Source organism: Microtus pennsylvanicus, chromosome 7 (assembly GCF_037038515.1).
Source record: "Microtus pennsylvanicus isolate mMicPen1 chromosome 7, mMicPen1.hap1, whole genome shotgun sequence".
In the NCBI taxonomy this organism is placed as follows: domain Eukaryota; kingdom Metazoa; phylum Chordata; class Mammalia; order Rodentia; family Cricetidae; genus Microtus; species Microtus pennsylvanicus.
Window position 1 is genome coordinate 77739709 of NC_134585.1, and position 15799 is coordinate 77755507.

The following is a 15799-nucleotide window of genomic DNA, read 5'->3' on the forward strand; positions in this document are numbered from 1 at the left end:
AGGCATACATGGAGGCTGAATACTGTGTACATAATAAATAAATAAATAAATAAACCTTTTTTAAAAAAAGAATGTGGCACCATTAGAAAGTATAGCTTTATTAGAGCAGGTGCAGTCTTATTTGAAGAAGTGTGTGTCACTGTGGAGGTGGACTTTGAGGTCTCATATATGCTCAAGCCATGCCCAGTATCTCAGACCACTTCCTGTTGCCTGCAAGCTAAGATATAGAACACTTGGATATTTCCCCAGTATCATTTCTGCATGCCACGATGTTGCACCACGATGATAATGGACTAAACTTCTGATACTGTAAGCCAGCTTAGAAAAAATTGAATGTTTTCCTTTAGAAGAGTTACCGTGGTCATGGTGTCTCTCCACAGCAATAGCAACTGTAACTAAGATAAAGTGCCCATGACATTTTGAGAAGTGGTCCCATCAAAGTCTGGATGAGTGAACCTGTGAGTGAATGGCTTAAAGGCAATTGCATCACCAAAAGGCCAACCCTGGCATGAGCGATGGCCTTGACTAGGGAACACACATTTAGCTTATCCCCCATTCCATGTTCCAGTGTGACAACACTTTCATGAAGTTTTATATAGTAATAGAAGAAAATAAGTCATATGATGGAGGAAGGTCATTGGTTAAAATAAAAGAAGCTGCTTGGCTCTCATTGGTTAGGAGATAGGTGGGAGGAGTAAACAGAACAGAATGCCGGGAGGAAGAGGAAGTGAGGTCAGACCCGACAGCTCTCCTCTCGGGAGCAGATGCCTTCAGCAGAGACGCCATGCTACCTGCTCCAGGGAAGACGCACGCTATGAAGCTCCAACCCAGGATGGACTTAGGCTAGAATCTTCCCAGTAAGACCGGTGCTACACAGATGATAAGCAATGGGCTAGTCCAGGTGGGAGAGTTAGCCTAGAAGATGCTAGGTAGAAATGAGCCAAAGCAGTGTTTAAAAGAATACAGTGTCTGTGTAATTATTTCGGGGCATAAGCTAGCTGAGCCGGGCAGGCGGCTGGGGTTTTGGGGACATAGCCCCGCCACCGTCCATATTACTACAGTCATATATCAAGACACTTCTCAAATACATTAGTTGAAACCTTAGGTGAGCAGGCTACAGCAAGGTGGGGGAATCTCTGCTATAGATCTCACATGCTATCAAGAGGACATTCTTAGATTTGGGGTTGGTGGAAGTCAGAGAGTCTGTTCATATTCCAAAAGGGCTTATCTCACAAGGATATTTCATCACACACAGAAATGGACAATAAATGACTACTTAAAGGGGCCAACTATGCTCTGGCTCTTAACATCCCAGCCTATCCACAATCACTGCATTTGGGGTGAGTCATTAGTATTTGTAAGCGCGTTCAGTTGGGTTTCTTTTTAGGATCTTCAGTGTACTAATGATGCATTCTTTCAGGCTGACCCATGTCCCTAACTGTGCTATGTCAGTCATCAGAGCACAAATGAGCAAATGTACTTAGGCACTTTTCATTTTCCGTTTAGTCTGTAACTGAAAGGAATAAGCACTAGCTCTGTCAGTATATATATATATATATATATATATATATATATATATATATATATATATATATATGATACTATATATAATCAAAAAAGCTAATTTTAATATGTTGTTCAACCTCCTTTGATTTTGCTCTGTAGCATGCTAATAAAGCTTTATAACTGTTTCCCATGGAATGCTGTTACAAAAAGAGGGGCCACACCAAAACCTCAATCCATCACTCCAACCCAGCAGAAAGAAGGCAGAATTGAGACCCTGTTCAATTCAATAAACATTGAAGGAGATAGTGGACCAACACAAATATTAATTCTGCTTCAGCTTCCCCTTTATCAGCTGTGATAGGTGGTGCAATCAGAGGTTTGTTGCCCAGCCTTCCTCCCTCTGGTCTTCTCTTTTTGCCTGTAATTTCCCTTACTAACTTTTGCACAGGAGACAAGAGTTGAAGCATGTTTCCAGAGAAGAAAATAGATGTTTCTGCCCTGCTCTAGTCAAAGAAAAGGCTAGAACTGGCAGGCAGACAGAAACTCTGTCAAGCAGGAAATGAATGGGATCATCCACCCATCATTCGGTACAAAACTCTTGATATTCAATATTTTGTAAAAGATTAAGAGTAGACTCCAGCTAAACTCAGTCCACAAACTTCTCCTTCTAACCCCTCACTTCTGTACATTTTTGTTGGGAGCAGTGAGACCCCAGAGCCTGAATTTCTTGTAAACAACTTGTTTCCCCCTGATCTGAGTGCCTACAGCTGCTCTGAGCATGAGACCTTCAGGAGTTCCTGATGGCAGGAGAGTGGTTTCTGGTGGGTTTGGCTAGGGCGTGGCTATCTCTATATAATCTGCCCCTGAACTCAATAAAGAGGGCATTCTTGGGGCTTTGGTATCAGTGTTAAAAGGTCTGCGTGTGTCAGTCTGACTCTGCGTGTGTATTCTCAACCTCCAGCCCCATGCCTGAAGCTCGGTAACTGGGTTCTAGCGCACAGAGTGCAGACACGGGGGTGCGGTGCGCGGAACATTTGTCCAAAAATGTCTCTTTTTGTCATTGACTTCTAGAAGTTCTTTTACTTCCCTCCCAGTGTGGGATCAGCTCACATAAACCACACACAAAACAGAGACCTTCATTCAGGTAATCTGTGGAACAATTAAAACCAAACCACAAAATCAACAGTATCTTCAAAATCCTTCGAGTTCCAGAGAAGTTCTCAGAACTGAAATGGGCTACAAAAGAGATTGGGACACCAAAAACCAGAGGAGTGTTAGTTTGAGGCCAGTTTGAAAAGCTGGACAGAAGCCGGGCGGTGGTGGTGCACGCCTTTAATCTCAGCACTCGGGAGGCAGAGGCAGGCGGATCTCTGTGAGTTCGAGACCAGCCTGGTCTACAAGAGCTAGTTCCAGGACAGGCTCCAAAACCACAGAGAAACCCTGTCTCAAAAAACCAAAAAAAAAAAAAAAAAAAAAAAGCTGGACAGGAAGGCATAAAGATGATGGGTACATGGAAGGGCAAGCAGCCCCTCACCCCAGAGGAACGCCTCTTACCAGCTAAAAAGCTGGAATTTCAGCCCAGGTGTCCTGTGCTGTAAAGGCTGATGGAACTGTGTATGCAGACATTTCATGTGACCCAGGTTTAAGACCTGAGTGTATATGACCTTGATCAGGACCTCACTCCTTTCCTCAGACATAGCCTAAGTTTACGCTGAAGGTTTCCTACCTTCTTATAGCCCTGTGAGACGGATAGTCATTTTCTTGATTGTAATCTTATGAGGTGTCTTCAGTAACCACTCTGTAAAGGCAGTAACTTCAAAACCCAGCAGAGTCTATATGGGATTATTGTCTGTCATATGACAGGCACACTCCACCTTTACAGGAGCTGGTCGGTATTTCTTCTATATGCATTTTTTGTTTGCACTTTGGAGAACAATAAATATAGCTTGAAGGTGTTAGATTATTTTTTTTTTAAGATTTTGTTTTATTTGCTCGTGGGTGTGTGTCTATCAACCACCTGTGTGCAGGTGCCTGCAGAAGTCAGAAGAGGATGTGGAATCCCTGGAGCTGGAGTTACAAACATTTGTGAGCTGCTCTGCACAGTTATTGAGGTACAAACTCTGGTCCTTGTAAGAACAGAAAGCTGTGTCCTTAGTCACCAAACCATCCCTCAGGCCAATCATGTGCTCTTAATATTTTATCAGACCATGGTGTCCAGGCAGCTGGCCCATCTGGGATTTCAGCAAACGGTAAACTGGCCATTGTTCAGTTGGGTTCTGCAGAGGTTCAAATTGGGTTTCTGAATAACTGTATTTTACCAACAGGATCAGAAACTTTCTCCCCTTGTAAGGCTGTCCCTCCCTGCTCTCTGAATTTGAAATTTGCATAGTCTCCAAACAATGGGTAAGGAAAGCCTCAGGCTTTCTCCAATTCTTTTGTTACGAAAGATCTCCTGGTGTATTTTGGACAAACTGGACTCATTTTTATTTCTGGCAGAAGTGAAAGCAGACAGTCTAGGATTCTTGGAAACAGCCCAGATGTCAGGAAATCAGATGCTTTTTTTCTCGAATGGGTTGGGATTTGGTTTGTGCAATTTGTTTGTACATCAGGCTGCTGGAAGTTTTCTTCAAGTCCCAGGATATGAATATTGTATGTGGAATACTTTGATGGTAGCTGCCATTTATACACCAAACTCTGTAGCATGCTTCACCTCACAGCAATGGGGATCACAGAGTTCCTGCACAGCAGAGGCAGGGCTGTCAAGTTAGGAAAACAACTGATACAATGTGTGTGAGCCAATGGCCATTGGTGGAGCAGCAGGTGGCAATTGAAATGCAAGGGGTCAGTCTACCAGGAGGAAACTCTGTGATGAGTGAATCTCCTTTAAGCAAAGCTACAAGACTACAGACTCTTTGATGTCTTTTGTTTCTGCTGTGCCTTTACATGTTTGCTGCTACAATCTTTCTCTGGTATCTGGCATGGTATGAGTGGATGTGTGGAGATCCCCACTGCCTACAATGTAGTGTGTTTGTCACATGAGTACACCCTAATCTACTGGACACTTTATCTGTGAATTGTCAAGAATATGATTCCTCCCTAAACTATTCTGTCTAATTGACATAGTAATGATTGCCTTTACAGTTTGGATGGATAAAAATAAATACAAGGATATGTTTCAGATTTAAGGTGGATGAATTCCACCTAGGAACTGATTTAGACCAGAGCTCAGATTGATGATTAAGGAAAACATTTGAATCCAGGAGTCAGTCTTACTCTGTTTTTCTTAATGCTGAAAAGATATAGCCACAGCCACAGTGACCACAGAGTTCCTGCAGAGCAGAGGCAGGACCTTCAAGTTAGAAAAACCATTGGCACAATGTGTGTGGGTGTTTACAGCACAATGCTGTGTCCACAGCACTGTGGGAGTTGTACAGGGTCGTGTGAAGACTCACTAGAATCCAGCACTGACCTAACAGGGTTTACTGCAGTGTAAAATGGAATCTTCGGAGGGTGGAAGAATAGAGGAAAACAAGAGCCCTAGGCGCTAGATAACTGAGCCCAAGATTGTCAAGGAGAGCATTGAAAGCTTAACAATGACAAATTTATTTTAATGGTTTTTATGTGAAAAAAATGGATTCAGATTATTAAAGCATGTGTTGCAGTTTTCTTACTCTTAATTATTTCCTGATACATGTTTTCTATTATTTTAATAAACTCTGGTATCAGTTACAATTTTTTAAGAGTCTCACTATGACCAGCCGCAAACTAATAAGACCTGTTCTTTTGCATCTTAAGTACTGTGACTTGAAGTATGTGCTATCACACCAGCTCCTACACATGCCTTAGAGACCTCAGGGCATCTTTTCAGAGCTCTGCTTTGACCCATGTGATAGGCATAATTCTCTGAGTCAAAATTAGGATCATTTTGTGAAGTTTCAGAAGAATTGTACTTCTATTTAACACAGTGGGTAAATATACATTGATTTATAAACATTATTTTTAACTAAGTCCTCTCATTTTTAAGCCTGAATTGTTATTCCACTTATTTTAAATCATTTTAAATCTCACATTATTATTGGGTACATTTCTTCGTTTTTATTCTAAAAAGTTAAAGTTTCTTTTATTCTAGAAAGTTGCTTTTGCTGGGTATTTTGTTGCGGCAACCAGGGAAGTAGCAAATACCGCAAGTTTCAATGCTGCTGTGTGCTTCCTTTTAGAAATGAGTTGATTGATCTGCGTTGCCAATATTCTTTACAAGGAGTTGTTAGAATTCTTATTTTAAAATGTTCCTTGTTGATCACAAATGGTTGTTGTAATTTTTATTGCAGATATTTATTATACATGCTGCTATATTATAGGAGGCTATTTTCATATAAGTGTATCTTGTGTGTTTAGCATACCCCCCTGCCCCTACCTTTCTCTTCATGCCTGCTTTCCTCACTAGTCCTCTTTGTTTCCCTAGACGGTTACATTTTAAACTATTTTGTCATATGATACATACATAATTTTACATATCTATATGCCGTCTATGAGTTATATATTAAAGAAAACAAACATTTTTTTCTGAGACTGATTTAACTTGCTTAATATGATTATCTCTGGTCACATTCACTTCTAGCAAACAGCACAAATCTGTTCTTTCCACCTAATTTTTTGAAACAGGATCTCTCAGAGAACCCAGTCCGTCTGTTGGCTAGACTGGCTGGCTACTAGGCCCCAGGGGTTGTCCTGTCTACCTCTGCCCCAACCACAGCGCTAGACTGACAAGTGCACATCACCATGTCACCACGTCTGATTTGCTATTTGGGTGCTGGCATCTGAATTTAGGTCCTCATGTTTGCTCTGCTCTCAATCCCATTAAAAGATGCTAAATATATCTTGCATTTTTGGCAGTTGGAACACAGTTTGTCTATACTCCATAGTACTAAGAACTTGTCAATAGATGGTAAACAATCTTTGTTCTGTTTGTGAAAAATCAACAGGATTTCAAGTGATAATAATAGGAAAGAGTAGTGTAAATTTATAGATAAATTGTTTTTTTAAATATTTATTTATTTATTTATTTATTTGTTATGTATACAATATTCTGTCTGTGTGTATGTCTGCAGGCCAGAAGAGGGCACCAGACCTCATTACAGATGGTTGTGAGCCACCATGTGGTTGCTGGGAATTGAACTCAGGACTTTTGGAAGAGCAGGCAATGCTCTTAACCACTGAGCCATCTCTCCAGCCCCTATAGATAAATTGTTAAAGTACCGTTGATAGCTACAGATTACACATCATCATTTAATGTTCATCTTTAAAGTTACTGCTCTATGTTATGCTTAAGTATCATGTTACTATGTAATTCAAAGCCAACTCTTAAAGTTTGGAAATTTCTGTTATAGTTTCAATTTATGTGCATTGAAACACTTCCTTCTTCACCCATGGATTTGTGGATTCTTCTCCTTGTCATGCCAATGACTTCTTCCATCACACTCACACACACTCACACACACACACACACACACACACACACACACACACACACACACACAGACAGACACACACACACACACACACTCACACACACACACACACACACTCACACACACACACACACTCACACACACACTCACACACACACTCACACACACACTCACACACACACACACACACACACACACACACACACTCCATGCAGAGTGTGTTGGTAGGATTATCTCCCACCACAAATCATGCCACTGCTGAAAGATTGAGCAATTTTGAAATAACGGAGAACTTTTCATTGTCTCCAGTAAGAAATGAGGCTGGCCGTTAGACCCATCACCTCTCTAGGCAACTTGGAGCAAAGGTTCAGTGTCCATTTGCCTCCTGGAGATGACCTGGAAAACAAAACTTTCTTCTGGGCAGTGCTGTTAGTACCTCCCTTATGATAAAGATCTCAATGGCATCCTTAGTACAAAATCATTTATGAAGATAAACATGATTTCAATGATTACACTGAACATCTTTGCAGATTTTTAGTTCTTTGATGCAGGACCCAATTATTATCAACCAGAGCAACTCTTGTTCCCAGTTCTGCAGCCTATTCATCTCTATTTTGAGTGTTAGGAAATCACTGTTCTTTAGGCCTTCAGCTTATGATGCATTTGCGTGAAGCTGCCTCTTCATGGAGAGCTATTATTTCTTCCTGGAGACTTTGGCGCTCCTGCTGGAAGGTCTCCTTTAGGAGTCGGTCCTGTTCCTAAAAAAGTGACAAGTGGAGAGAATGAGCCATCACACTGAATTCATCCCCATGTTCTATGCAGGTTCTATAGTAATTAATTTTCATTATTTAATCCCTTAAAATTTTCTTTACCCTGGATTTTTATTATGCTTCTTTAACTTGTTTTTAGTCATGAGTAAACTTTAATATTCAAAATTTTCTTTCTTTGGATTTTCTATTCCCTGCAAAACTATCATTTTCTTTGGGCAGCTGTTGTCACTTCTGGGCTTCCTTTAGCTAAAAACATTTCCCTTGATAAACCTAAATTATCAGTACAATTTTTGTTTCACATTGGTTGCCTATGACTCCTGTAGGTAATCTTAATCATGTGTTTGACTTCAAATTTTAACATTATAGACTTTAGTACATCAGCCTATTCGTATCTTATATAAATATGCAACACAGGAATGAATTCTGAAAATCTGACTAATGCTCTGAATCATAGACTAAGGAATTTAGACTAGAGGCTGGAGGATGACTGTCAGTAACATGCCTGCTGCACAAGCATAAGACCCGAGCTGGAATCCTGAGCACCCAAGTTAAAGCTAGACACAGCCCTGTTTTGTAATAACAGGCAGGGAAGTCAGATATAGACAGTGGCCCCCATCAGTGAGCTTGAGTTACAGAGAGACCCCTGTCTCCAAGAATATGGTGGAGAGTGACGGAGGAAGGATGGAAGGAGATCTCTGGCCTTCATACCCATGCACACACATGAAGAAACACTAACACAACACACACTCACATTCACACAGAGACAGAAAAGAGAGAGGAGAGAGAAACAGACAGAGACAGAGGGGTAGAGTAAATTTAGTGTAAGCTTCCACAACTTGGTAACAGGGTGACAGATGGTGGGTATAAAAATCAGAGCCCCAGACTGAAGATAATGAATTTCCTCATCATTAACTCCCAACTGAACACACTCTAGGAGCAGAGTAGGAAAATGGAGGAACAGACAGGCTGACACATAGATATAAACTCTCTTAGATATAAACACATACCAGGTAAGATGGAATAGACATGTCATATGTATCTTATAAATAGTGTTTGTCTGTCTATCTATCTATCTATCTATCTATCTATCTATCTATCTATCTATCTATCTATCTATCTACCTATCTATCTTTCTTTATTTATATCTGAGACAGGGTCTATTGCCCTGGTTGGTTTTGAATGTCCTATATAACTGAGGATGACTTTGACCTTTTGATTCTCCTGCCTTTACTTCCCAAAATACTAAGATTGTATATTTTTTAATCTTAGGTGAACCTGTGTTTCTTCCATGTAATAGGGATATAGTTTTTGGTTCATGGAGTATTAAGAAAGAAATAAAGATAAAACATAAAGAGAATAGCTGTCATAAATAAACAGATATATTACTAAAGGACTTAGTGTGACTTCATTACACATTACTAACTTAATCACCAGACATGGGACAATTGACTCCTGAGTGGGTGTTTAGGAATAAAGATCATAAGGGCTTGGTTAGACTTTAGGCTTCATTGCATTTCATGATGAATAGAAATGGAGAGAACAGGAGGCTGGATAGATGGCTCAGCAATAAAAAGGCCTGTAAACCGAAATTCAGTTGTAAGTCTGCAAATCAGGCAGTTCCAACCACCTGTAATTGCAGCTCCTGGGGATTGGACTCCCTTTCAGCCTCTATAGATGCTATATGCACACATGCAAATAAACATACATGCACACACACAGTGAAATACACACATACAAACACACATACACACGTAAGATTTTTTTTTTTGAATGACGAGAACACAGAGGTGGTGCAATTAAAATACCTGAAGTTTGTGCTCAATGGCCCTCTGGTGCTCCTCCCTCATCTGGGCCTGTTCCTTCTCCATCTTCTCAGTCAGCTGTTGCATGCGTTCCTGGTAGCTCTTCTCTTTCTCTCTCATCAACTGATCGTTCTTCTGTTGCATTTCCTCCAGTATTTTTGAGGCAGTCTCTGCAGCTTCAGCTTTCACACGCTCCACTGCAAGGAAAAGCAGGAAGGACGGTGAAAATACACCACGTGTTGCTCTCTTCTCTTCACCTGCTTCCTTGTTACTGCCGACGTCATAGTACTACCATGCCTGGTGCAAGTCAGTAAGATACAGCTTTGTTTGCTCTTTTAGCTCAGCTTTAAGGTTCCAGGTTTACAAGTAATTTAAACATTCCACAGCTGTGCAGGGCATATAACCCCTTAATTTGTGCCTCACCTTCAATCTCCTTTTCCTTTTCTGTCAGAGCCTGGTCTGTCTGTAGAATTGCCTCAATCACATCTTCCTTGGACTGCAAAAACTTCTGCAGAGCATCTTCAGCCTCCAAATTCAGAGAACATGAAGTTAACATCAGGAATCACTGCAAACTTTTGTGCCTTCCTCCTACCCACTTTCCTCTAGTGATGCCTCTTGGTACTAAAAGTTCCAGTTATAGAAACAGGCAAACAGTTCAGGCTGGACTCCACTAAAGAATATCTTTTATTGGAGGACTGTTTTAAAAAACGAAGATTGTCTTTTCAGATTGAGGGCTCAAACTTTAGAGTTAATGGTACCATGGTGAAAGATGGGGAAAATGTGCTGTCGCCCTCGTGGAGAACAAAAAAGATCTGAGGGAATGAGACAAGAATGGAAGTTGGGGCTGCAGAAGAGTGATGGACAGACAGACATAGGACGTTATCTGACACAGTTGTTGTTTAAAGCCAGTGTGAAGTCCAAACTGATGAATTACAAGTTTTGTTTAAGAGGCCATCATTGGGCCCTTTGAAACACAAAGAGTCCGGCTGAAACACAGGGTGACAGTCACACTGATGGATAATGTGATTGTCTGGTGTGAACTCAAGTGTTGAGTGAGTGCACTGTATCTGATGAGTAAGCAGGACACATCCAGTGTCCTTCACATATGTGATGTTGAAGGAGCAAATGCCTGGAATGCATACAGTAAGAGCCTCTCACAGATGCTTGGGATCACACTGCAGTCTGAACCAGGTCAACAGCTTCCCAGAACACACACACAACCTTGGTTACCTGCACCCCCTTTCCGGGTGTGTTATAGTACTTTTTCTTCAACTCCTGTAACTTCTGGTTAAAAAGACAATAACCCCTTGGTTTGTAATAAACTCCCTGCTTCACGTCCTCTTCTAGTGGACCAAAAATATCCTGGAGCAGAGCTGAGCAGCGGTCTGAGGATGCCTGTGCATTCTTCTTGAGAAATTCCTCTTGCTTCCTTTCTAACTTCGTCTTTAATGTAAAAATGATAAAAAAAAGAAAGAAAGAAAAAAAACTGAGTTTAGAATTTCTGGGATCATTTCTCAAAAGAAAAACAAACGCAGAAAAAAAAAAAAAACAACCAGAGGAAAACTTCTAAGTACTGATGATTGTCTGATCCAGCTTTTTACTGACATCATCTTTGTTCCTTGGCCATGGATTTCGATGCAGAGATTCACACCTTTAGAGGCAAACTACTTTTTCCAGACAGTGTGACAGATGGAACATAGAATAAACATGGTTCAATGTTAATAACTAGGGCTAACATTTTCTTTGCTATTGGCCTGAATCAGTCTGCTGACACTGGGCATGCAATTTGATCAGACACTCTAATTACTTTTCTGTACTTAATTCAGTGAGGGGGAATGTTAGAAACTTATTCATGAAAGGAGAAATGTTTTAAAATTTTGAGTCTGTGACAACCCATTTTTACTATTTATTCTATTTATTAATATGTAGCAGTTAGTACTTGAAAATCTAATAACATTTGCGCTCTTCACACACCCATTTCATTTCTTCATAGAATTTTGACTTCCAATTCTATATCCAGGTAAACCTGAGAGAACTATTACCACTAATTCTGTTAGGAACACTTGGTTAACATCTTTGAAGGAATTTTCCATGAAGATCTTGATGGCTTCTTTCTCATTGGCCCTGTGAAGGTCCAGCAGCTCCTGGAGGTTTTCCGTGGGCAGCTGCAACTTCTGGCTCATCTGCTGGTCATAGTGGGCAATGGCCCTTTGCACTGCAGCTGCATTCTCTGTCTGGGACAAAGCCAGGACAGCATTCTCCATGCAGGGCAGACCCCCACCGCTGATAGTATTCACATAGGTCGCCACCAAACTCTTTAGTCCTACAACCAGGAAACAGGTGACAATATTTGCTACAGAAGGATGAAGGGGACACTATTCTGTGGAATTCTGGATATGTCAATCACTGGTGCCTGAAAGCATCAGTGTCCTTAGCATCATTTGGAAGAATGACAGACATAAGCCTCTCAGCCTCTACTTCACCTTGATGGGATTAGACATTACTCTGTGCAAAGACCCTCTCCTGAAGTCTGAGACCCCAAAGGCTAAGAATGTCGGATAGAGATTTCAAGAGCCTGTGTCCTCGCAATGCTTGTGCCCATTTTTAAACCAGCACCACCATGAGAACAGGCTCCACACCTCTATAATATGTGTCTGTGGCATCAGTCTTGTCCATAGTAAACATTTCACTCCAATTCAGGAGCAAAATGTACTCTTCCAGTCAAAAATTCTCCATCAGGTTGGTTAGAAACAAATAGCATTGCCCAAGGGAACTTTGTGTATTCGCTGATGATACTCACTAGCTCCATGCAGATGTTATTGTACTGATGTATTAAGGGCCACATCTGTTTAGTTCATATAACACTGGTGGACACAGAACCAGGTTTCTGGGTAATTTAAAAAGGCTTTTGTTTTTCTTTTGCCCCTTTTCTTTTTATTCAACAAGAAAATGTGATACAGAAAAATCTATTATAAATAGCTGGTACCATCTACAGCTTCACACTACAGTGGTGATAGGCCTACATTTCTTCAAGGTTGAAGTAGGTCATCGCTATCTCATGGTACTGTGGCCTAAGCACTGAGCAGGACTGGGAAGGGACTCACGTGGTCCATTGACCTTGATGCCTCCTGAAAGCGTCTTAACCTTGGAAGAGCTGAACACGTAGGAACAGAAATCTGCCACTTGTTCCACGAAGTCAGAGTCCAGGTCTTCATCCTGCAATGCTTCCAGCTGACCAAGCTTTTTCCCTTGTACTGGCCGCTCAAAGACAAAGCATTTCTTCTTTGGGAAGAATTTACGGATACAGAGCCGTGGCAGATTTAACTGTTTTTCTTTTTCTTTTTGGCTGGTACCTAGATAGAGCAGAAAACAGGATTTTCAACCAGGTTCTGGAAGGTGAGTATATGTTTTAAAATTCAGTCATGTGAGCTATTGAAATTTGGACCACTGGAAGCCAAGGCAGGAGAATTATAAGTTGAGGTCAGCCTATGTTACATAGTGAGACCCTGAAAATGCAAACAACAACAACAAACCAAAATGGGGATTGCCTATTTTAAGAATTTATAGTCATCTAAAATGCTTTATAAAAATCTGGACTGTGTGCATAGACAACATGTAATCTCTCGAGTACAGTGTCATTTCATTTCCAAAGATGCCTGGCAGATGAACAGTTGTGTGTAGGCCACAATTTCCCAAAGTTTGGGCTTCATTTCTAGTAACACTTTAATCTACATTTCTCAAATATATAATCGTTGTGTTTCATCTTAAAACAAGTCCAGGACAGGGAGGTCAAATCAATCACTATAAAGGGAAAGTGAAAGACAAACTTATTTCTAGAACAAAAGAGAAGATGTTTACTTCATCTATCAAATTTTATATTAAGCACTAATTCTTAAGAGTAGCCAGCTAGAAGAAAGAGGAGCACCAGGAATAAGAAAATTATAGATAGAAAAATCTGAATTTTCAGGGTTTTGAAATCCTCATTTACCAGGTATCAGCCCCTTACCCTGTATAAGCTTTAGGGAATTCTCCAGGTATTCATCTGGGGAGATGGATTCCCCATTTACTTTCAGCTCGAGAGAGAAGTCTCTCAGAGTCCACACGAAATCTGGAAAGAAGCTCACAAATTCATCTGAGTCCTCCAACTCATCCTGGTCAGATGAGGATCTTGTTCTGATTCTGTCTGTCAGCTCTGTCACATAGCTGAACAGATAATTAAGGAAAACCCAGAAACAACCAGAGCACCAACCACAGCTCCAGGTGATCATCCTGTATTAGTTCCACATCTTCCTGGACCCTAGCCCCGAACCTTCATTTGCCTTGTTTCTAACATTGGTGCATACATATGAGTTATTTTTATCTTTTATGTTGCATTAAGGAAGATCTAGAGTCACAGAAGGCAGGGCTGCACCACAGAAAGGATACTGCAGCTGGTCCAGGGCCTGCTGGTTGATGGCTCCCATGCTGTTGTACACGAAGATGCTGCTTAGAAGTACAGCCAGGGCAAAGATCCAGCAGTCGTTCTGGTTGTCACCCTGGAAGTCAGAATACATGTGGTTCAGGAGTATGTTTTGCTCTTATGTGACTTTCAGATCATCAGTGATTAAATATACTGATTTCGTGAGAGGAAACATTTGCCTAAAAAAGTGAGGGAAGCCATTGTGACCTTTGCAAGGTACAAAACAAAACAAAACCAAACCAGCAATGAACCTACAGATGCTGTCCAGGGCACTCGCAGGTGAATGTTCTTTGGTTTGGGGTTTTATTTGCAATGATTCTCACTAGTCCTGCTTAGTCTGTTGCTAGTGTCTCAACACTGCAGGCTGCCACACTCCTGTTCTGTGAGCCAGTCTTGTGACTCGTTCCCTCCTCTTTGTTGACTAAACATGACTACATGTCACGTAGGCAAAAATGAACAGGATTCAATGATGAAGTTCAAACTCTGAGTGAAAAACTAGATTTCCAGTGAGAAGACTTGGTGGGAAAAAAATGCTTTCAGCCAAGTTAGAACTGAGTTCAATGTTCTGAAGCTGCATGGTGAAAAAGAGAACTGACCCCACCTGTTGTGCAGCAGGCCACACACACACACACACACACACACACACACACACACACACACACACAAACACACATACACACTGAGTGTAAATGGTTTAAAATGGCATAGAGAACAGGGTAACAGTGCATAATATTTAGAGATGAGGGGATAAATTGCACACTGAGCCCTCAGTCCTTACCTTCTCCACATCTCCCAGGCCCTCTGTGTCAAGCAGAACTAGGGTGCGGCCTGCCTTCTGGGGATGAGGCACACACCACATCCAGATCCCCTTGGTGTGAGACTGCACTGTGGAGCCCAGAGAGAAGCCTGGAAACAGAGAGGAAAGAGGGATTAGACATGTGGAAGCAAGTGCTTCAAGATGGTGATAATAAAGTTAGCATAATCGAAAAGAAAAGATGGCTGAGTGGTTAAGAGTGCCTGCTGCTCTTGTAGAGGACCAGAGTTCAGCTCTCAGCTCACAACTGCCTACACCTCCAGTTTCAGGGAAAAGCAGACAATGTGAGTAGACTCAGGGGACCCAGCAGCTGTGTTGGAGGAACTTACCTGATTTCTTCCCAGCCAGCTTGTTCATCAAGTAGGACTTGCCTGTGCGGTAGAGACCCACGATGGCCACTACCACCACTGGCTTCTTGAAGGCAGATAGGATCCGCAGAGCCTCCTGATTGGCTACCAGTTGCCCTTTCACATTCTCAATGAGGCACACAGGGCCTGGCATGTGGTCCTCTGAGGCCATTGTTCAGGCTCGCCCCCTGCCTAGAGAGGAAGGGATGAGATTAACTATAATCAGTTCTTTTTGCTCAGAATTTTAATCAAATTCTTAAAAAACACAACAGTGCTGTGTACATCAGAGACACAGGTGAAAGAGAATCTGCATAATTTTTGAATCTTATAGCATATTATTAAAGTATTTAATTATAATGTAAGAGGGACATTCTACTTCCCTTACAACACGAATATTTCACTTAGTTTAACACTGAAAACTTTCCTTATTAAAGACATCAAATATAAAAAGAGAATCAAATTCAGAGATGTTATTTTATATTGTAGTTGTATATAATTAACTAAGTATTCAATTACTCATTTTTTTATAAATCAAATTTATTTATTTTACATCTTTACTGAAGTTTTCCCTCCCTCCTCTCCTACCATTCCCCAGTTCACTCTTCCATTGTTTCTGTTTAGAAAGGGGCAGGC

General features: G+C 41.1%; 2 protein-coding genes across 2 annotated transcripts in view; one reads left to right on the plus strand and one right to left on the minus strand.

The window, feature by feature from the left end:
• The window catches only part of LOC142853811 (guanylate-binding protein 1-like), a 60314-nt gene that overhangs the window by 10618 nt on the left and 33897 nt on the right, over window positions 1-15799 (plus strand). The gene's annotated exons all lie outside the window — the stretch shown is intronic.
• LOC142854023 (guanylate-binding protein 1-like) lies at window positions 7622-15338 on the minus strand. Its single transcript, XM_075979164.1, has 10 exons — window positions 15149-15338; window positions 14784-14911; window positions 13972-14081; window positions 13553-13749; window positions 12651-12899; window positions 11589-11869; window positions 10777-10989; window positions 9970-10072; window positions 9550-9743; window positions 7622-7732 (listed from the first exon to the last, which is right to left on the minus strand). Exons 1-10 carry the CDS (start codon window positions 15336-15338, stop codon window positions 7622-7624), a joined length of 1776 nt encoding a protein of 591 aa, XP_075835279.1.

What these genes read in the sequence shown, in the direction of transcription:
- LOC142854023 (XM_075979164.1), bottom strand. Translation starts at nt 15,338, where the DNA reads ATGGCCTCAGAGGACCACATGCCAGGCCCTGTGTGCCTCATTGAGAAT. An exon ending in CAGGCCCTGGACCAGCTGCA is followed by an intron (nt 13,750 to 13,971) that starts GTATCCTTTCTG and finishes TTATCTGTTCAG; the next exon opens with CTATGTGACAGAGCTGACAG. An exon ending in AAAGGAAAAGGAGATTGAAG is followed by an intron (nt 9,744 to 9,969) that starts GTGAGGCACAAA and finishes TTTTCCTTGCAG; the next exon opens with TGGAGCGTGTGAAAGCTGAA.